The 23,913-nt window shown below is 33.1% G+C and overlaps 1 protein-coding gene across 1 annotated transcript in view; it reads left to right on the top strand.

The window, feature by feature from the left end:
- Positions 1-23,913, top strand: part of LOC113522697 (LIM/homeobox protein Lhx1) — a 91,726-nt gene that overhangs the window by 41,877 nt on the left and 25,936 nt on the right. The window contains exons 4-5 of the mRNA XM_052896076.1: positions 18,371-18,528; positions 19,666-19,884. Of these exons, the coding sequence (XP_052752036.1) occupies positions 18,371-18,528; positions 19,666-19,884 (377 nt within the window). The remainder of the gene's footprint in view (positions 1-18,370; positions 18,529-19,665; positions 19,885-23,913) is intronic.

Below are 23,913 nucleotides of genomic sequence, written 5' to 3'. Positions count from 1 at the left end.
AAAGTTTGTAGCAGTACAGTACGAACTGCTACAAACTTAATTTTATTTATAGTGAACGTGATATCCGTCAAACGTTCTCAGGCTACCGATTTTGACCTCCGTTTTATTGTTTCAAAATTTACAACCGCACTAAATTATAATTTTCTCCGAAACAGGAATTCTATTCGCTTGACTCTGTATATGTATATACCTAACTAAAGCTATTATATTTTTTGATTAACTTTATTTTAGTATATTACCTATAAGAGTGTTCCAAGAACAATTTTTATATCTATAAAACTGCTACATCACTGCCTTTTCCAGCTCAAGATCTCGATAGACAGCCACTTGTAGAACTTTTTGTGTATGTAAATAAATAGAAACAACAGCAAAAAAAGCCGCAGCAATATTAATAATGCAAAATAAAAACAAAAAAGACTATTCAAAAATCGAACGGCGGGATCGAAACATCCATAGATAATAAAGGAAAGGAACAAAGAAGTAAAAAAGCGGGAAGAAACCTGTCGACGCCATGTTGTGTGGCACTCGGCCTTCACGCCTCGGCCGCCGAAGATTATCTTTTGAAAAAAGAACCGAACGGGAGGCGCTTCCACTCAATGACAAAGGTCTTATGCGGGTATTTATTTCAATGGGTTATCGTCTCTGAATGCTACCGATTAAGGATTACTTTTGCTTGATAGTTTGTAAGTATGATTTCTTTTGTTGCGGCTAAAGAGAAAGAGCTTCGTCACTGTGCGCCTGCGCCGTCGCTGATGACCTGTCAATTCTGTCGTGTATACATCGGCCGTTGAGAAAAAGTGACATTAGAGTGGCCATCTATTATTTTGACTTTATGTGGGGAGATGGAGTTGAGATTGATCGTGTTTGGCTCGGCCCTTTTAATTATACCGCATTCAGTGGTGAATGGCTTTGTGTAATGTAGTCTACTGTTCAGTAGGTGCTGTTGATGTTGTATGTATTTGGCTTTTATATACATTGACAGAGAGCGGAGTTTACGGTGACGTCTTTTGTTATGGATGAGTAATATGAGGCCATCGTAAAAACTTGAGCGTTCAACTTCTCAAGAAATGTTTCTCTTGTATGAAGTAGGCGTAGTTAATAAATTTCTAGTCATCCGTTGAAATAGGAAGTTACATATATAAAACTGTTATAAAATTTCCTTCAATTTATATTTCACAAATAATAATAATAATATAATGTGTACCTAAATGCCCTATTTATTCAGTAAATGGAATAGGTATATTGAAATAAATCAATTTGATTAGTTTCGATTCTGATCTATGTTTTACGCCACATATCGCGCCCTTAAGGAACATGCAAAGAAAACCTAGTGTTTCAGATTGCATAGATTTATTTTTTGTTTCCTTAAATTCTTAACAAGATGTTGATATAACTATTGGCATATTATATATACTATATTAGGTATAATTTATATTTCAATAATTTGCGTAATTAGTTTAACTATGCCAAATACAGAAAATCCATTATGGTTATCAAATATTTTATTCTCTTATTAGGTATCACTTTTTGGAAACTTGTCTAGTCTAGCCATGCTTTTTATGTCTTGATCCTCACACAACATCTGCTTCAAAAGTAACTTCTGACCCGACATGAAGTCTAGTAAAGTTAATTTCGAATATAAGTATTCTTTTAGAATTTTCGTACTAAAACTTTAAAATTTAGCATATATTTAATTTAGCATAATTCAGTAGTTTGAATAAATAATATTAAAAAAAAATATTCGGAAAGTAGACAACTGAATAATGTCATCACAGTATGACAAATATCATAAATATTTAAAAAAATTGCGATTTATCTCGTAATTTGTCATTTACGGATTGGCCACGGATCTACACGCGTGTTATGCGCGCGCGCCGATAACTGCACGTCAATGTACCTACCAATTTTTAATGCTCGTGTTTTGTGTCAGTAATATGATATGAAGTCGTGTAGATATTATAAATTAAATTTATTATGTAAATTTCGTTTTTTAAGTGATTTTAAAAATGAAGCTCTCTGAGGTTCTCAATATGCTAATATTTTTTTAATGTATGAGTATGAATGAGTGTACTGATTTTGTGACGTTTAACTTCAATTTACACGATTTAATTTGCTGTTTGTTTTTATGGAGTTAAATGAAAATGGATGTGTTTTTTGGTTTGAATGTAAGATGAAATGTTACACATGCAATCCAATTGTGGATGCAAGTAATAGAGGAGACCTAGGTAGACCATAGGTGATAGATAAATCATGTTCTTTCTGAGGTTAGGGGGCGAGGTGTTTGCATGCATGAGACAAATTATGGATGTCGATAAAGAATAAAATGTAGATATGTAAGTATCAGGACTCGACGCCCGTATCTTTCTGCCTACCTCAAAAAAAACTAGGTGTGATGATAGATAATTAATTCTTTTTTTTTATTCATTAAACGTCTGATAAAACATAAATATATTAAAATATGATGAATATTTTACGCAATCCAATATGATAGATAACAGAAACACAAAATTATCCTTTTCTAGCACCTAGCATAGTACATATTTTATGATTTAGCACTCATTGAAGCACAAAGTCACAGACAAATATGAACAACGACAACAAATAAGACAAATATAGATAACGCATGTCTTTTTCTACCTTTATTTAAACTAGCAACAGCATAAAACCTAATTCAAAAACACTATCTGTAATATCGTTTGTATCAGACATCTAAACCTTTTTCAATTTAAATTTCATAAAGGAACTTAGTATACTGGAGTTTATCTCGAAATACAGAATTTAAGTGTAACAAAAATTAATAAGCAAAGTACCACTGCGACATCTATTTGAAATTTTATATATGCACCTAATCATTATAAACAAACAAGTACACACACACACGCACACATACACATATTGTGCAGTGTTAGTCACAGTTTAAAGAACTCTTTTCAGTCAGTCATCTAACGGACACTTCTAGACAGAGCGATGTCTCGTATTGTCGTGTATTCGGGACATGTCAAAGGCGTTGAAACACTGGTTATTCCTTACACTGTGGTACAGTCGTGTAAATAATAACATAGCCACCGCACAAGTCTGTACGAGCCCTATGAGCCTACAAGCGCAATCTCGGAGGGTCACGATCTGCGGTCACGTAGCTCCCAGCCTCTCGCACGCTCGTTCCCGTGTGCATTTATTTTTGTTTACGACTGTACAGACAGCACCAAGATGTATTGTGGCCATAGGTAATTATTTGCAATAAATAAATATTTTATGTTTCATTATTGATTCGTGTGAGGATTTCTGTTATGACGCTATTAAAACAATTCAATAACTGAATTTCTATTAGATTAGAACACCGTCCGATGTTAAGTCCACCAAATGTACATAGAATTTTACTGTACATTAAAGTTTAAATAAATAGATAGATTAAATAAACTAGTTTTAATCTGTTTATAACTTTAATACTAGTTTTCACGAGACACACAGAGATTCAAATGCTAATGGTTTCTTTGAATGTAATCGTTGCGGGATATAGAAATTGTTAGTATCCATTTAAGGGACTGTCTACCAACGAAATTGAACACTTTTCCTTAATAAAGACGGGTCATAAAATAGCAAATGAGCCTACCCTAACACAGTGTATCCGGCTGTCAAGTTAGTATGGGAGATTTCTTTGATCCAATCTACGGATATTTGAGAATCACCGGAAGAAATACATAGAGTGTTCTAAAAGCACTCTGATTTAGATTTCATCTTATAGATATAAAAGAATGCAGTACCACAGATTAAATAGAATGCACTGTGACATCCAAGATGCGCTATGAAGATTTTTTTGTAGTTGGTATGAATAACTATCCTTTTGGAAGTTTCAGTGGATAGATAGACAGATAGATAGATAATTTATTTGCATTACTTACAACACACAAATTACAACATATATTGATATACAAAATACATAAAGCTAAATACAATTTTTCGTTTGTGCGTGTGCCATAACAATTCAAAATGGTCACAGCTCAGTTTATTGCTTCGCCCTCAAAAGAGCAAAGCACTGATATTCTGTTGCGGCCAAAGGGAATAGGGTCACAATAAAACAATACTACCAGATTATCCATACAGTAAATACACATATGTACAGTAAACAGACAGATATGACAGTGTGTTTCTAAATTTGAATATATCATTGCAGATGAAACAGAATACACTGTGACGTCCATGATGCACCATCTTGAATTTTTTGCGATTCATCATCACTATCACCATATCAGCCGCTTATTGTTCATTGCTGAATATAGGCCTTCCCCATAAGGGTGTTTTATTAGTTCTCAAAGTTGGAATGCTTCACAAGCGAATTGGCAAATTCGCTTTGAAGTTTTCACTTCCCAGTTTGGTTTTTTAGTGATGTTGTAAGGGAGACACCGCCCATTCCTCGACCATTAGGTTCCCTTAGTCGCCTCTTACGACACCCACGGGAAAAGAAGTATCATTCTATGCTGAGACCACACGGCAATTTTTGAGATTGCCACAGATAAATTATTCTTTTAGAAATTTTAGAGCTTCTGAATCTCAGGGCTAACTTTAAAGGTAATACAAGCGACCGGCGGCTAATTGACTCAAATTCAACTTGTGTTCCGAAACACGATTACAGTTTGACAGGATATTTGTAATAGACAGGTATATAATATTATATAATATAATGTCTATATAAATAAGTCACGGGGAATTAACGAATTCACATTTTTTTTTATACGACTTAGAATGGCAAATAAGCTGACGGCCCACCTGATGGAAAGTGGTAACCGTCGCCAATAGACATGACCAGTACCATGAACATAACAGAGTATACTGTTTCGCCCATGATACCCCCCATGCGTTGCCATTCCTGAGGACTAAGATGTTATTCCTCAGTACCCTGTAAATTCACGCCATATCCCACCCTTCAAACCGAAACAGAGCCATGCAAACACAACTGCTTCACGGTAGAAACACGAATAGGACAGAGGTACCCAAGCAATCGACTTTTGTACAAAGTCTTCCTCTGGAATGTTTTGTCGTTTCCCATAATTGTTTCGACTTCATCAAATGAACATAAGTTTTAAATATAGAAATAATATTATACGAATATAGATTTAAATAGGCACCTATTAATATAAGTAATAGTATAAGAAAGTAACTGTGTAACTTCACAAAATATTTCGAAAAAAACAGAATGGTTGTTATCGCCATAGCCTCACCACATTTGTATGTTTAGAATTTCAAATAGCTACATAGATGTTTCAAAGATATAAATGGGAATTAGTTATGCATAAAACAGCCACATTACCTGAGATTTTCATAAGAGATGGTTGTTTTATGTATAGACCAGTATCAAGTGCGACATAATGATGTTAGATGAAATCCCGTTCACTTGAAAATTTCCTCACTTATTAAATAATCCCTCGTACATGAATTTCCTATTTCACTAATGTTTTTACATGCTAAGTTTGTTTACTAAATATGCTATGTATATAAAAATACGTTACCCACTGTTGTGGTAGCAGGGAACTCATCTTCAACTAGCGGTTTACACTAATGCGTTCTAGAACGAGTAACGAATGAGTTCATATGCGCTCGTCACTATGATGCTCCTCATAATTGATGTACACCATACGTCAAGACTGGGATACTAATGTACTGTATCCATTACCATTTTTATTTTACAGTTTCTCTTTACAAATCTCTACAACTGTGTAATGTATCAAAGTGAATTATCTTCGCTCGCTCGCTCGTTCGACTACGTCTTACAATGTTTGGTTTCTGTAAGTTGTAATTATTTCGATGTTTCGCTAAGTCATTTTCGTTGGCACTGAAAGTGATACTTTAGAGAATCTTAGCTATTATACAACTTTCAAATAAACTTAAATGTAGTAGTATTGTATTTACTTATATTATGGTTAAGTGTTTAGAGGGTTTTTAGATATGTGTTAATAAATAGATATATAGGCATATTTAATAAAATGTAGGTACATTATTCATTTTTATTTGTTACCAAAATTTGAAAGTAGATTGACTATTAGATGAGATACAACAGTGAGTGCTCAGCCACCATAAACAAACAAGTAAATTGAAATATTACTCGTCAAATATACAAATCAAGACTCGTTACAAGTTCAAATCCCGGCTGCATAAAAAAATAATTTAACACCAATTTTTCACAGCCATCGGATGGATGGGCGCCTAATTTGTCCAAATGCTGTGCCTGAGCTGCGTACGCGCATCCATTGTGTTAGATCAAATATGGCGGCGCTAATGGCGGTTATAGACTTTGACATATTGCTTTTTCGAATGTTGTAACTGTTATTTATTGCTTTTTCTTTGTTTATTGGGTGTATGAAATTAAGAATGTTTATGTTGGCCAGGTCGCTTATTTTGACCTCTAGAGCTATTTAACTTTTAGTGTTATTGAATAAAAACCATACGAATAGAGTTAAAAAAAAAGATTAAAGCTAAATTCAATATATATTTTATTCTTTATAAAACAGATAACTTTCTCGTATAATTTTTTTTAGAAGTCAAGTCTGCCTATTTATAAGATTTACGTTGATTTATAGATCTTATGATGATGAAATTCCTAATCAATAGTAAAAACCGATCAATATCTCATCACTATAATATTAAATGCTACGATAAAAGTGCCGAATTCACTTGCGGTTTTTAGAGGAAACTTATCAGAGCTACACAAACTTTTGCTCCACTGTAGCAGTTTATTTATGGTAGTAAACTATTATATTACTCATTATTTCAATTGAACACCAAGAATGAGTACATAAAATTTGATCACGAGGAGATGGAGCTAAATAAAAGCTAGTAATTTGATTATTTCAGTTTAATTTGCAATTGTTGTATTGAGAGAAGAAATTTTAATTTCCCATTATATACGAAAGCAATTTAGAACTTCGATAAAAAATATGTATACCTATATATATAAAAAAAAAAAACAAAAATATCATTAGTCATCCCGGTGTACGTCCGCCACGGAGGCGCCGCGAATCAAAACGCGGCGAAACTCCGACTCATGCTATCGTAGCTTTTTAATTGTGTTCTTTGACTACCCTCCCACCGCTACCTGGGGAAGTCACGCTCACGACCGCTTTGTCGCAACCGGCGGTTAGGTCAACACGTCACCAGCTTAACTTGGCCCGCCCCATCTCTACTTGCTCTTTAACAAAAGCGCTGCAAACGGGGAAATTCACTATAGTCCGAGTTCAACGTATATTGGATTATAACTTGGGAATTTCAGTGGGTACACCTATCCATCTGGAGAATACGTATGTTGTTACATCTGCATTTGACAGGGTTATTATCAACGGTAATGAGATTTGGAGTTACTTGTACCTAAGTGTGCAGTGTTTGTAGTCAGTCAATCCGTTGCAAATTTTACAGTTAATCAAGATGGATACAAAAGTTAGATTAAAACTGGGTAGGTAGGGGGGAAAGGGATTGTTAGTAATGGAGACTGAGAATCCTATTGCTAGCAATATACCCAACCAGGTCGATCTCCTCGCGGTTCTCCCTGGAAACTATCACGGTTATTTCCTGATGAATTCATCATGATGGGCTAACTGGCCTGTTTTCATTCTCATCGATCACCCTTCACTGGTGCTCCGCCAGCGTATACCGTTAGCGCAGGCGGGGTTACCATACCATTTTCACCCATAAAAAAAAAGTGGTAGGTAGGTAGGTATGTAGCAGTTACAGATGCAGTTTTTAGATAGAGAAATGACAAAAAGTACATAATATTTTTTTTTATTTCCATCTAGTAAGTTACTTATCTTTTTAAACAGGATAATCTATGTTTTAATATCTATTTAGTTTTTAATTTGCCGCTATTTCTAAATAGTAATTGGGGATGTTTTTTCAGATATAAATATTGCTTTAATTTAGCATACTTTTAAGTTGGTTTATTACTTAAATAATTATTCTAGTATACACCTAATTGTTATTGTCGGGTATGATTATGCAGAAAAACTGCATTCTCTTTTAAAGTGAAATATCTTTTTTCATTAATGAGCTAAAGACGCTGATAACTCATACTATGATATTATGATACCATGGTTTTCATAGCGTAGGTACCAACCAATGCCAGTAATTTTGAATAATGAGGTAAACAAATTAGTAAAGGTTTTTTAGTCTTTAAATGAAAAAGATTGTCTTTATATAGATACTGCAGAAATTGGTGACGATGTCATCTATACAGACGAGACACTCCTATGTGATCGACTTAAAATCTGGTAGACAGAATTAGATTTTAATAAACAGTCTGAAAACACATAAAGTATATATAAAATATGTATTATATAAGTATAATTTATCCATAGACAAAGAGACATTTACCTACATCTTTTTAAAACAGATTATATCCATACTTAGCTATGTACAATTTAAATAACAGTCCAAATTATTGACTATATCGGCTTATAATGATTTTCAGTAATGCAAAATCCAAGTACCTATAGGTGTCTTTTTTTTTCTTTGGTTTTAAAATATACAGACTGTGCCACAAACAGACAAACACTACATGCATAGATGAACACTTAAGTTCACCCATTTCAATAAGAAACACTAAAAACCTTTCAAACATACGCGAGCTTACTCATAGTCGATATGTCTCTACATTTACCATAAAGCGATGGAAATGTCATTTTAAAATCTTGTCTATACTTAGGTAATTTTACATGTATACGTTTCGCACGCACACTCCCTGCGCAACGTCGATAAAAGAGGGCGTGGCCGTCGCCGTCGTGTCCACCTATCGGTGCTTCGCTTTCCGCGGGTGCGTACAACACACCCTTTCATGTGTGCCGCGTTACGCGTGTGTGTGAGTAAGGCACGCGGTACATGGGCGTACATAACTATACGCCGCGCCGGTCGCCGGCTACCACCACAAAGAGTTCCCATATCTTTTATGTTCTTAGATTGTTATCATGCGGATTCTTATTTTACATTTGAGATGGTGGTATCGAATTAACGGTCGCCATAAACACGCTATAAGTAACTTTAATACGTCCGTTATACAAAATTATCTGTGATTTTTGTTATTAACAGCCCTAATGTGTTGTTACAGATTTGAAGATAAGATTTTCAGTTGTTTTCGTGGCAGTTTAATTCTTGAGTTGCGTTGATTGAATTGTTAATTGGTATAATTGTTGATTAACATGATTTAGGTGGGAGTGCTGTTGTAGTATACATTATTCTATTTTTTTTTAATTAAAACAAGAAGATATTCGCTAAATGCGTGTTTGTTTTTTTTTATACAAGTTTTATATTTTCTTTTGTTTTTTAATCTTGCGTGTTTTGTAAATGAACTATTGGGTGGGCATTTGATTTTTTTTTATTTAATAATAATTACATCTACAAAATTAATATTGTGATGTGTATAATAATATATTCACGACTATAACCTCTTATGAGATAGTCAGAAGCAATCTATTAAAGTAAACATATTAGTAAAACACGCCAATATTTCTCTAAGCTCATTAAAATAGGTATAATATAAGTTTTTTTTTCTTTGTAAATTGTCACTATTAGTATTAGAAGTACCACCCCTAGTGTAGCGGGCATCCATAGGCTACAGTAACCGTTTATCATCAGCCGGGCCGCTTATTTGCCACCTTCGTGGTATAAAAAAGTACACTGGTCTATCCGCTGACATTGACGCTCCTTTTCTCTTTGAGTTTGCTAGAAGAGAACTGTTGCAGAGTTTAGTTCGCTTTTGTACATTTGCTTTCCACTGTCATATTTCTGTATGTATTATTAGTGTTTACAATTAAATATAAATAAAAAAAAGAATTAAAAATCTCGCTAAATTTACCGCCGTTACTCGCATTAATGTGGTTTGTTCACGGTGTTTTCCATCAACAGTAAATGGAAACAATATTTTAAATTCTCTACTTGAAAAACGTATTTCTTTCCTTTTTGTTCAGCTAGTTTATAGCTAAAAATATATTTGGCATAAAACTGGTCTTACGACTGTTTCATTGAGTTTGACAAAATGAAATCTACGTAGTTTTCAATGGAACTACTATTATACATCTAATTTCATCGTGTAAATGTGACGAGAAACCAGTGTTGAAGAGGCCATTTAGCGATATTTTAGATTTCACTAAAGAAACTTTCAATACTAGTTTCATGCGTGATTTACATTATGATTACCTATATTTACGAATATGATTTATTGCTTGATACTTGAAATTAGTTTCATAATGTAATGTAGGCTTTAGATAGATACGATAATATTGTCAAAGAGGATCGAAATTTAAATCTATTTGATTTACAATCAGTAAATAGTTTACACAGCAAATCAATCGATACGTTTATATCAATCTATTTCAATTTTAAATTAAGAAGCCCCAATAATTTAGTATTTTCCACTTCAAAGGGAGAGCTGTTCCACGTTTGAAATTTAACGACAATAAAAGGTCGTTTTCCCGCCAAAATTCGATTAGGGACGTTGTGCCAGGACAAAGGAAGCCGTTTATTTGGGGGAGGATTTAAAATTGATTTTAGAATTGGGGCGTTTACTTACAATCTTTAAAAAGATGTAGGTAAGTACGGAGGTCCCTAGTTATATCTTGCTAGCTTTTAACTCATTATTTTGTACGCGTGGATTTTAGAAATAGGGAAAACAATAAAATAGATTACTTTTAGATGGTATATGAAGATATAAAATATACCAGTTTTTGAGTTAGACCTTTAGGAACACAGCTGTGAAAACCGCATCCAATTTGGTGCAGTGGTTTTTCGTGATGCCGGCACAAACATATATATGTTTGTGCCGACATCACAAAATTTTTTAAGAGTTATTTTATGGCAATTGCTGTTTTATATAGTTATTTAGCTTGAATATCTGCCATGTACAGACATCGTCCATTTACAATTTTATTATATTAATAAGATTAGGTGCCGTGCTGTGTAGCTCCCGGCATAGAATGGACCATCCCTTCTTTTTCCGTGGGTGTCATAAGAGACGACTAAGGGAGATTATGATGAAGGGATGGGCAGCAGCGTCCCTCTTAATACATCTGTAAAAGTCTAACTGCGGTTGCCAACTCGCCTATCAAGCGTGGCAACTACTGGCAAAATTCCCCTTATGGAAGGGGATACAACCGAATTTCTCAATTCGGTTGTATTTTTTTATATGTTTGTTACTTCTTTCTACTTAACTCCATCAGTTATAAATTGATTTGGAAATTTTTTTTATTTAAAAGTATATACTTTCAGATTCTTCTTCTTATAGTGCCTATCTAACTAGTAAACGTTGGCTCGCTCACGGAAACAATCCTTATCTCTTGCAAGATGGAATAATTCGGCTGCACTTACCATATAATACCCCCACTCATTCACAATTTTCAATCTGCGGATTCAAGACTTATTTCTACGACCGAGCCTTCTCTTGCCAGCAATTTTGCCAATCATAATCATGTATAAAAGTTAAAAAATCACGTATATCTGTCGTGTCTAATAAGTACATGGCGAAGATACGAAGTACTCCGTTTTTTTATGATGGGCAATAACTAGCACTGTTGCTTAGTCTGTCGCAGAACCTTTATATTAGTGATTTTTAAATTGGTTCCATAGAAATTTTATCAAATTCGATTTAGTAGTTTAGTTTATAAATCAAAATTCCTTTTGCCAAACTTGAAGTCGGACATAATCTTAAATTATAGTAGGTACAGTAAAGTTCTAGTGCTACCTTTATTGTTTTCATGTTAGTAGAGTTTGGAAATATTTTAAAAAGATATAATCTCCTTAATCATTATCGTTTCAGCCATTATCCGTCCACTGCTGGACATAGGCCTCCCCCATAGACTGCCATAAAGAATGGTCCTGAGCTTCCTTAATACTTCATTTAAATTTGTGTTTATTTTTTATACACCGTCACTTCGTCAATTCTATATGTAGGTACCATATTTTCATAAATATTTTTACAATCGTAAGATAGCGTTTATTATCTTGTTCGTCCCATGTTAATTTACTTGTAGTTATACGACTCCATATTGTGATTAAAATATTATCTATCTATTCTACGATACTCCTAATTCTTCATCGGTGTACTAAATTTATTCCGTTTGGAGAACTGTTTTTTAAAGTAAAAAGTAGTTATAAATAGGCAACTATAAATAGATTGAACCTACCTCAAATAAATCGAATGTTTACCGCTTTTTCCTCCGTCAATTAAAAACTAAGGTAAATGTACCAAAACTGGGCCCGTGTTGCAAAGCTCTCAAGTGTTGTAGTAAAACATTGGGGCGAGAGAGTACTCGAGCGCGGATGTTTTACCACGAGTGTTTGAGTTCACTCCAGACGAGTTGCGATCGTATCTCGAGGGCTTGGGAACTTGTTTTGTCTTCGATATTTTACCTAACAATGACGTCATCGTTTTCTTAACACCTTTTACTAACAAAAAACTTTAATTTGCAATCTTGCTAGTGTTGTAACTGTGAAAGATTGTGAAGGTATTCGGATGTTATTCAATCATATTTAAAAATTGACAGACGTGAATAAAATTTGCTCAATTTTTTTTTTTTAGTGTTTGTTAGATTAGCACATACATATACTTAGTATGTTATTTTTATTCAATTTTGCACAATCAAAACAAGGCTAAAAGAGTTGTATTTATTACACCAATTTCCGTTTAATAAATGTAAAAATGTAATCATTAATATTTATTTATTGTATTGTAACAAATTATTATTCTTTCTTTAAAATGACAGGTAAGGTAAAAATATCAGAAGGCGTTAGGGGAGTATGAATGAATGAATGAATGAATGAATTTTATTTACTATCAATCGATGATTGCCAGTAGCTGATCTTTTAATTAATTACAATTGTTCAGAAATATTTACCATTACTTAAGAGTGTAAATGTTCTTTTTAGAATTAATAAAATAATACAGACAATGTTTACTGTATACAGAGTTAAGATATTACGTTACATATTTACGTAAATAGATTTTAGAGTAAATTAATGAAAAAAGAAAATAATAATAATTCGGTAAACAAGGTAACAGGACAGGTGAGTTTAGCTTAAAAATTTAATGGCACAAAACTGCAATTGTATGTGATAGTATCTGTATCAGGGAAAACTAATTAGACACGTATGTTACTTTATGTAATTACTATGAAAGTTGTTTACTTACTAATTTGCACGGTAGAGTGGGCAAAAATAATGTAATCTCATACACAGCTGGTTGTATAAAAAAATATAAGCTTTAAGGGTAAGCCATCATTTGGCCGCTATACCTTATAGTCTATTAATTAAAAACTTAAGGTATTTATTTATTTACAAAACAGTTTGACAGGTTTGTATATAATAGATACTATCAACGGATGCCTTTTACTTGACTTCTATCTTTATCTATTGGTATACGGAGTAAGTCGTAAAGATATTATATATCCAACTTGAAACAGTAATATTGTAACTAAAACCAAGTGCCAATAATAAGATAATATTTTGCTCCAAAAATTACTATTTAGTCAAAATCTCCGTCATATTAATCACGTGACCACTTTTCCTATATAAATTGCAAAAAAAATTGTTAATATTTCGTATTTACATCTTATTTGTTGATGCGTAAAGATTTTATTAATATTATAACATTGTAATTAGACAATGTCTGTATATAGGAAATATTCAAGAAAAAATGTACAAAATAAGGGATCTTAATAAGATAAACAGAAGCCCAAAAATAATTTTAAAGAATTTTGTCTGTCTGTCCTTATGTTGGTTTCCACAACTATGTTTTTGGATGTCTGACTTAAAATTTGGTATATATTTATCTTGGTACGTTATTAGAAAAGTAATATTAAATAAAATCATTAAAATATTAGTAACATGTAATTGGTGCATATACCCTTAAACAAGCAGTTTCCCCCGTCGTGACTTGCACTCAGGAACAGCAAGTCAGTACGCCGGAAAAACTCTACACAATTAATATGAGTCAAATGCCTTAAATGCAATATCATCATTTGGCTTCTATTATGAAGGGCAATTTTCTACGTGTGTTCTTATACTATATTTTTGTTTTTTATTTACTATATTATATCTACGTGTAACATTGCATACGTTTGTAGGTACATATGTAGGTACTACATATATAGTATATAAATAATGTAAAATATGGTGGCAACACAAAAACAAAATCTTGTAAATAACTAGTTTTTACCCGCGACTTCGTCTGCGTGACTGTGATAGGTTCACTGAGCAGGATCAAAAGTAGCCTATTTCCTCCATAATTCCATTATAATCCCTGTATACCTGTTTGCCGTGTGGTCCCGGCATATAATAGGCCACCTATTCCTTTCCCGTGGGTGTCGTAAGAGGGTAAAGGGAGGGCGAGAGATGGGCAGCAGCGTCCCTCTTAAATATCTCTAAAGCCTGATTGCGGTTGCCAATCCGCCTACTAATGCAACTACTGGCAAAACCTCCCAGGGGGGAGGCTTATGTTCAGCAGTAGACAGTTAAAGGCTGATATGATGATGACCTGTATACTAAATATCATATTAATTAGTTAGGCCCTTAAGGCGCTAAGAGACAAACAAAATTCCACATTTATAAAATTAGGATAATCTTCTAAAATTGTATTTTAGTCACATTCACTTCAATCGCAATGAAATAAATATTGATATGAAAAATCATTTAAAATGAATAAAACAAAATGATGAATGACGAGATGTTTTGTAAACCTAATGTGATAATATTTGAATTTAGAACAGTGTCATTCTGTAAATTTTACGTCAGGGCTTTAACTTACTTTAATTTAAGTTCTTACTTAAAAAAATAATATGGGATCAACACATAGTAAACTCCTTTTATTTTAATTAAACATAAAGAGTAATTAAAACAGTTCAAAGTTAAAGATGATACTGTATAATTAACGAACACAAAAAAAATGAAGTCCAATTGTGAACTTCTTTCTTTATGAAGTTTGTTAAAGATAAACGTTATAAGATCAGAGTGATCAAGCTTTCTTTTATATATTAATTTGGTGACAAACAAATATATGACCCGTCTGATGGTGAACAGAGTTGGATGGATGGATCTGAATCCATCCCGTTACGAGCATATTATATCCTTAGTTCATTACAAAAAGTTGATCAATGTTGTTCAACCGTGTTGATCTACATCATCCTTAGATTACAAATGAGTGTATGCACAAATAACGTCTATTGATATAATAGCAGTAATAGTGATAGTGTTTGAATAATAAAAATTAATTCTTCAGAAAGGGTGATCAATGTTGATCAACCTCGTTGATCCACATCATCCTATGGTTGTAACTGAGTGCATATTTCAATGACATCTATTGATATAATACGAGTACCTACTACCGGCAGTGTTTGGACAATGAAAAGTGATATAAGTATTTGCTTATTTGTACACATCATCGACGCATCCAAACAACTGTGAAGAGTTCTCGATCGCCTCGGCTCCCCGACAGCAAATATTTTATAACTGCCGTCCCCTGTTTGCCGAGCATAAACGATTTTTTCACCCCTACTACTTGTTCGTTACGATCTTCGATGTAGTTGAGTGAGTTGCTGTAGAAAAGTAACATAGAAGAAATTGTTTCTGACTTGAATTTTTTTGTTATTACTAGCTTTTATTCCTGACTTAAAATGACAGATTGATTGATTGGGATTAAAACTAGGCCATGTTCTTATCTGTAACTGTAATCAATTTGTGATAACTGGTTGAGCTATTTAGATCATTGTTTAGTTATTTAGAAATAAAACTCAAATAAAGATTTATCAACAATATTAATATCCTACTGTTGAGCACTCTTTTCAATAGAAGTGGTAATAGAGATTGTAGTTTTAAGTTTATTTGAATTAGTTATAGACATACTATTTATATAAATAGCTTCGAGCGAGTATTGAGGATGTTGAAATTCTTAAATATAGACTTGTTTGTGGTCGAATGTAAAAAAAACTTTTTTTATACTATTATGTTGGCAAACAAGCATATTATTAGTCTTATGGTACACGCGGTTACCGTAGCTTATGGACGCCTGTAATATCAGGGATGTCATGCACGCATTGCCGACCTTTAAGAAACCTTAAAACGCCCTTTTTGAAGAACTCCATGCTGTAATCTCTAGGGAAAGTAATAGTCTTAAAAAATTATGAAAAAATTATCTAAAGTACGAGTTTAAGTAACAACAAAGTGGGCTTAAAAGTTTTTGTAACTGAGCTTTTAATATCCACTTCTAAAGAAATGTAATTTTGTTTTAAACAATGCTATTATGTATACACTATTACAATACAATAAATTGTTGAGCTCAAAATCTTACGGATTACTTTTCTGTTTACATTCACAATGGACACTCTATTGATGGGTTTAGTGAACGCTCAAGAGTATTCTGTTACTTGTTTTTACTAAAAAGGTTGAGTACTTGAAAGCATTCATAAAGGTTCTTTAGTGAATGGAAGTGTTTGCAAAAATTATGCAGAAATCTATATTATATAGTTGCATTTAGTACTAAAAACCAAATCTTTTTGTAATATGGATAAAATCATATTACGCCGACCCCAAATGATTGGGATAAGGGTAGGAAAATGATGATGATTTAGTACTTATCCATATTATCTAGATTCTAATAGGTTATCTATACTTATAAAATCATTTGTCCTGACTATCAAAACATATCCAAAACTACTAAGTCTAAAAAGTTGAAATTTGGAACATAGGTTTATTTTCAACCAACTTCAAAAAAGGAGGAGGTTTGCAATTCGGTTGTTTTATGTTTGTTGCTTCGTTACTCCATCATTTCTAAACTGATATAGATAATTATTTTTTGTTCTGAAAGAATATACTTTCAAATTGGTTTCATAGATTTCTTTATTAAAATCGGTTCAGTAGTTTTGTTTTAAACCGAAATAACTAGTTTCGTCATTACTGAAGTTGGTCTCTTTTTGTGGAATTAATCTTAAATTATATAACACAAACACTCGCTAAGAAAGAATTTTTGAAAATACAACTTAAAGAAGAAACACGACATCACGCGTGAAAACCATGAGCAATAGCTAGTAATAGAAATAAACTTTTTAATGAGATTAATTATTTAATACATTTGCATTGCACATAATAACTTTCATCAAGATTTATTTGCAAAAGTGAAGAATACGATTAATGTTATAGGAATAAGAACATTTCTTTCTCTCTCTCTGTTTCTCATAAAGATAATGAATACAGTCCTAATAATATATTATTCGAAATCTATTCTCCATTATTTTGATCATTATATCTACCACAGAATGCGTTATAACAATTTTATATCGACTACTTATTTGTAGATTCGACATTGTTTCGAGAGACTATGGTAACGCGATTGTACTATCGCCCCGTACCATAAGTAATTGTTTTTGTGGCTAATTCTTTCTTTTCCCGTTTCTTTGGGGACGCGCCCCGAAATTACATTTTTATTTCGTTAAACTGACGTAGGGGTCGACGATTGCTTTTTGATAAGTCAATTTTTAGTCTATTTTAAAGGGTTATTGGTGTATAATACAATGAAATGAAATGTCTTTCTTATATGCTCGTATACTCTGATACAATATAATGTTTATACCTATATAAACGCATACTGATTACCGATAAATCTCGACATCGCGGGAATGCGAGCAGTTGCCATGTTTAGTAAACGGATTAACAACCGCAGTCAGGCTTTAGAGATGTTTTAAAATGGACGCTGCTGCCTATCCCTCGCCCTCCCTTAGTCGGCTCTTACAACACCTACGGGAAAGGAAGGGGTGGCCTATTCTATGCTGGGACCACATGGCCGTTTCTTTTATTATATTTTATTTATTTTTGGATTGGGGATTTTGGTTATAATCTTTTGTAATTATAATTTTGGGAAGTATTTATGAAACATATAATAGGTACCTAAATATAGACACAAGTATGTTTTGGTTTTTGTATAAATTTTTGTTTTAGATTAAATGGATTTTAGGTATCAATAATCATACTAAATAATAAGAGTGGGTAATGTCTAGCAAAAACAGATATATTAGATAACGGTTATCCAATATAATATATAATATAAAGAAAAACACGCTCGTAATGAATATATCTGTTATCTCGTACTTGCTGTGCCCAACAGGGCCCATAATTGAAGTTGAAATGTTATCTACTAATTATATTATGGAATGCAATATATCGGTATATATATCGGTATGGGCGATATTGCAATGAATGATCATCAATATCTACAAGAACTCTATCTAGATATCGGATATTACCTACCGAACTCTACAAATAATAAATGTTCCTCAGTTATTATTCAGCAGGTACAAAAATACATTAGTCAATGAGCGTAAGGTATATTCATCAATTTTTTCTTCTTTTACAGCTGACTCGTTACTGGGGTCAGGCTCAGACGAGGAGGAAGAAGATGAGTCGAGAGCAGCGAACAACTCGAGCAGTCCTGCGCACGCGTCGCATCCTGCCCTACATTCAGACCTCTCACATAATGGCGACACCAAACCACACGAAGACTCGGAAGATCAGGTTGGTATGCATTGTAAATTTTTTATGCAATTCGAAATGGCAAACAAGCTAACGGCCCAACTAATGAAAAGTTTTTTTTTTAATGGGATGAAATTAGAACGGTAATTTCATTTGCTCTATCGATATTATATATACATATATTGATATAAATATATATCGATAGTGCAAACCACTGGCACCAGGATACTAGTGAGTGATGATAGGAGTAGATGATCTTTAATGGTGTCGTTCTAAAATTATGTAAATTGGTGCCACGGAAAATCAGCGTCTTTTTCGAAAGAACGTGGCATATAGCTAAGTGACGCTATTTTAGTGCTTTTTTTTCTTTTTGTTTACTGTTTAATCTTTTTTGTTATTATGTGTGAAATTCAGCAGTAAATAAATATTTCTTTCTTTCTTTCATACCTACAATGTGGTTTCACAGGAGTTTCGTCTCGCGAAAGTTGAGTTTGTAAAATGAGTTTCCTGCTGAGGTTTTATATCTAGCTACAAGCAAGATTATTAGATTATACCCGCGACTTCATCCACGCGTCCGGGATATGTTGAGTGACTGGAATAAAAAGTAGCCTACGAGTCTACTAGATCCATACCAAATTTCATGTTGATTAATTAAGCTATTAAAGTGATCTATGATAACAAACAAATAAACTTACTTTTTCATTTATAACATTAGTAAGAGAAGTAAGGATTGTGACTCTTCAGAGAAGGGAAATTCTTACTAATAAGGTTTCTCAATACAAACATAACATTTTTGAAGTTGGATGTCTTCATAGACTACAGTAACTGTTTATGTTCAATGGGAAATATGTTTCCTTGCCACCAATCGAATAAACAGTTAAAAATATAGGTACCTTCAGTTTCATAAGATAATCGCTGCCTTTAATTATCTTGCGGAAGATAGAACAAAGGTGCGATTTCTTCAGCCTCATCTTAACTTTGTATCCTCAGCATGCAATGAAATTACTGAGTATTGTGACTATTAACTTTAGGTACGTCATAAGGGTTAAAAAGTTGCAAATAATAGTTGTTTATTTTATTGTCATCCTGGTTGTTTAAACTGAAATTTAGACCATATCATGTCCTTCCTCAAGGAAGCGTTCACATTGTCGCATTCAGTTGTTCCTCTTCCACACGCAGGGTTCACTGGACGGGGACCCCGAGACGAGAGATTCACAAGCAGAGAACAAATCACCGGACGACGGTAACGGCGGCTCAAAAAGAAGGGGACCAAGAACTACGATAAAAGCTAAGCAGTTGGAGATATTGAAATCGGCATTCTCGCAGACTCCGAAACCCACGAGGCATATACGGGAACAGCTGGCGAAGGAGACAGGGCTGCCCATGAGAGTTATACAGGTAAGATTTATGACTGTTTATTGGTTATTTATGATTTTATATAATTGTTTGATTTTCTAAGACTTATTTTTTTATGATCTTCTTCTTCATTAGACTTTATTTCTGTAGTAAGTCTACGTACTGATACATGAGGTGTTGCTGATCGAAAGAGTAATGCATGAGAATCGATGAAACGTGACAGACGGCATGAATGGCATAACACCTTATTATATACTTTGATGGCAATAATATGTCATCGAATTTTACGTACGATATTTCACTTTAAAAGTAGGTGGCCTGTGTCTGCTTAAATAAAAGGAAAAAAGCGTTAACAATTTTGTAATACCTACGTTTGTTGCGTATACAACGACGACTTTTAGAACTTATATGCTTTGTAAGTGGATGTCGTGAGCGACATTTTTTTTTTAATAAGTACGTCCAATTAGAGGCGCGTGAAGTTATATGTAAAAGGTGTGGAATTAAATTTATTGTCATGACAATGTCCAATTTTATGAATACATTTTAATCGGCTGATGGTGGCTGAACTTTTATGTCAAATGAAGGTAACGATAAAATATTTCTTTATCCACAAGATGAAAATCCGGATTATTATAATATCTGGAATATACAAATCAATTTACTACTTCAAAATAGTAAGAGATTTATTAACAGCATAATATTTGCTCATATAGTTTATTTACTTTATAATTATATACATATATTTTTGTATTATGTGATAGACAATACTTGATATAATATTATAGTCTTTTATTCTGTGGATTCCTCACAGAGGTCTTACGGACTTTCAGTATGAGTGAAAAATATGCATGCGACTATAGTCCCTAATGAGGTAGTCAGAGACATTATTTTACCGCTTTCGTGCTCTCTTTGCGAATCAACGTAAAAGCTAAATGTTTACAGTTTAGAACTCGCCCACTTGACTGTTTCCGTTATGATTGTAACACTCGAAATGTCCTTATTACGCGAAGCATAGTAGAGTCCAAGATGGCAAAGAATAGAATAGAATAGAATAGAAAATCATTTATTCAAATAAACTTATATTGAAGCACTTTTGAATAGTCATTACATTTTTTTTAATCTACCGCTCGTTCGGAAAGCTGTCTCATCACAAGAAGAACGAGGAAGAAACTTGCGTGTTGCTCTTTTAAATAATTTTATTATTACTTAAAGGCCTTAGTGAGTGAGCCTTAGAGATGTGTTATATCTAGATGTAGACTGGAAACCAAGTAATCATAATGTGGTTAACTGAATTGTAATCCAAATCCACTTTCAAACCATTCAATCTGTTTAGGTAGCGGTCTAGACCCACATTCAGAAACTAGGAAAGCGTGACATCGCGCTTTTCGCGCGCCTTCAATTCCAAGAAATTGAGTTATTTTATATTAGCCAATGAGTAACACGAAATTAGATAAAAACAATCTTAAATTCAATGGTAAAAATTCAAAGGTAATAAGACATAAAATAAAAAAAAACATAGTTTATAAAATACAATTTATCTTAATTTGTTCACATAACATCGTGTCAGGTTAATCTGGAACTTTAATATATAGGTTTATACCTAAGTAATTTTCTGTATCCCTGACTGAGCACTAATGAGGTGAACATAGAGTTTAAATATAAATAATTTTAGGTCATAGTTTAAATGTTCTAGGAATGTTGTTTGATAAAATATCAACTGTTTCAATTATTCCATTTTTCCTTTAAATTCTTTCCCGTCTTCTTTTTATTTTTATTAAAAACATTTCCTCCGTTAACTATGAAATATAGATATACCTATTGACAAATTTAGACGGATAAATTTCTATAAATAATCTATAAAACTATGTAATTATACTATTACGTTCATCCATTTTTTTCTTTATCTTTTTTTTTCTATACTACTGAGGTGGCAAACAAGCTTACGGCCCACCTGATGGTAAGCGGTTACCTTAGCCTATGAACGTCTGCAATACCAGAGGTATTACGTGCGCGTTGCCGACCCTGAAGAAACCTCCTTACCCCCCTTTTGAAGAACCCCATGCTGTAGACTCTTGGGAAAACCTCGGCAGAGAGCTCATTCCATAACCTGAGTGTTCGTGGGAGAAAACATCTCTGAAACCGCGTTGTACGCGACCATTTAGGCTGTAAGGTATGAGGGTATCTATTTTTGTATTATGTTAAAGATTTTTTGCATTAATATTATGTAATTTAAATAAGATTATGAAAAAATGTAGACATGATAAAAACAAAAAGATAAGTGGTTCATTATTAATTGAAATAATCATAACTAAATAGCGTAACGCCAAAATCTTTTATGAATAAAAATTATGCGTCCACATTTACTACCACGCTTATAATTTTACCATAAAATTGATTTCAACAAAACCTCTATTCATCACACGCATAACCTTCAGTAACCGTTACAAATGGCCGATACTCCATCATGGCGGACGCCGAAACGTTTGCAAATTGAATATCGCGCGCGCATCCGTTCAGAAACGAGTGGCGACGTGACAAATATCCTAATTAACGAAAGCAGCTTTAGAAAATATTTAGTCATAAGTACAAATACAATGCTAAAATATTTTATTCAATTATTTATTTACTAGCTTTCACCTGCGTACGAAACGCGTAGAGGTTGGAAGTAGTATACACCGCATTTTAAGTTGTGTTTTTAGGAACACAACTGTAAAAATCACATTCAATTTGGTAATAGTTTTTGTGTCATGTCGGAACAAACATATAGATAGGCAGACAGACAAAAATGTGAAAATTTTGTCTGTTATGTAAAGACACGGTCTAGTTTATTATAATAATAAAATAAAAAAATCAATTCATGGATGTTTTCCTGTATCGTGTTCCGTTTTTTTTCAAATTGCTGATCGTGTTCCAAAAATTTTACCCCAATCTAACACATGGAATCACGCAATTCTCCACACCGCCTCAGCAACAGATGTCTGTTAAGAGATTCGTCAGTTTGTCCGTCACGCTTTTTGCTCACCTTCCTCTTTGTTTCAGTTTTTGTTGCACCCGGTTTCCGAACGAAAAACGTCGACCGTTTTTACCTTTGACTACCGGAGTGTTTGTAAACGTAGTAGGCACTATATTTCTGTGGTGAAGTAATGAATTAATTAGGAAATTTGTCAGTTTTTACTGTATTTAGAAGCAACTAGTTAAGTATAGCATATAATTGGTAATGGTTCTAGATGGATAGATAAATAGAGGTTCTAAATGAGTTCTAGCGAATTAGCCAATAAAACTGCAGCGTTTTGTTTAATTCAGTTGTAAAAGTTTATTTTTGTTATTTCTTATCAATTATCTATATACCTATATCGACTAATAAGTTACTCCATCAACACCATAAACACTATATCGCGTATCATAATGCATTACTGGGCATGGTTTTTATTCCATTAAAGGATGATATTTTCCAATTCTATTACGAATTTTCCTTTCCTTGAATTCCTTGTAATTTTTGTTTCTAGTAAGTTTTATACTGTACAAAAAAATAGGCATCACTCCATCTAGATAGGAGAAAGGAATTTTAACCCTTCACACAGATGTCTTCTTATAAAAAATTTGTGGTTCGCTCCGGCTTCGTATGGTTTTTTTTAAAACTAAATTCAGCCTATGTTAACTCGCTGATAATGTAACTTTCTATAGGTTAGAGAATTTTTAAAATGGTTTAAGTAGATTTTTTAGTTTATCCATTACAAATAAAGTTTTAAGAAACAAATATATCTTCTTTATAATAATTTATATTAAAGACTATACTAAAGTTGTATAAAGGCCTTGTAAATGTTAAATATTTTCATTTCATGTTTACACTGATATTTATTGACGAGTAACAATATTTTTTCTTGTTGAAAAACAATGTCAAGTATGCTAAGTGGGTTCATAAACAACATGTTTTTGTGGATATTTGTCAAGTCCCGCCAGATCGCGCGTGTCAAATGTTTGTGCCACCACATGTGGCCCGGAATAACTGTAAAATGACTTTTTGTCCAAATATTCGGGATTTAACTAGTTAACACCGGTTCGTGTGAACGA

Source organism: Galleria mellonella, unplaced genomic scaffold, assembly GCF_026898425.1.
Source record: "Galleria mellonella isolate WM207_F2 unplaced genomic scaffold, CSIRO_AGI_GalMel_v1 utg312, whole genome shotgun sequence".
Classification (NCBI taxonomy): Eukaryota; Metazoa; Arthropoda; class Insecta; order Lepidoptera; family Pyralidae; genus Galleria; species Galleria mellonella.
Note: the sequence above shows the minus strand (reverse complement) of the source record. Positions and strands in the feature narration are given on the sequence as shown.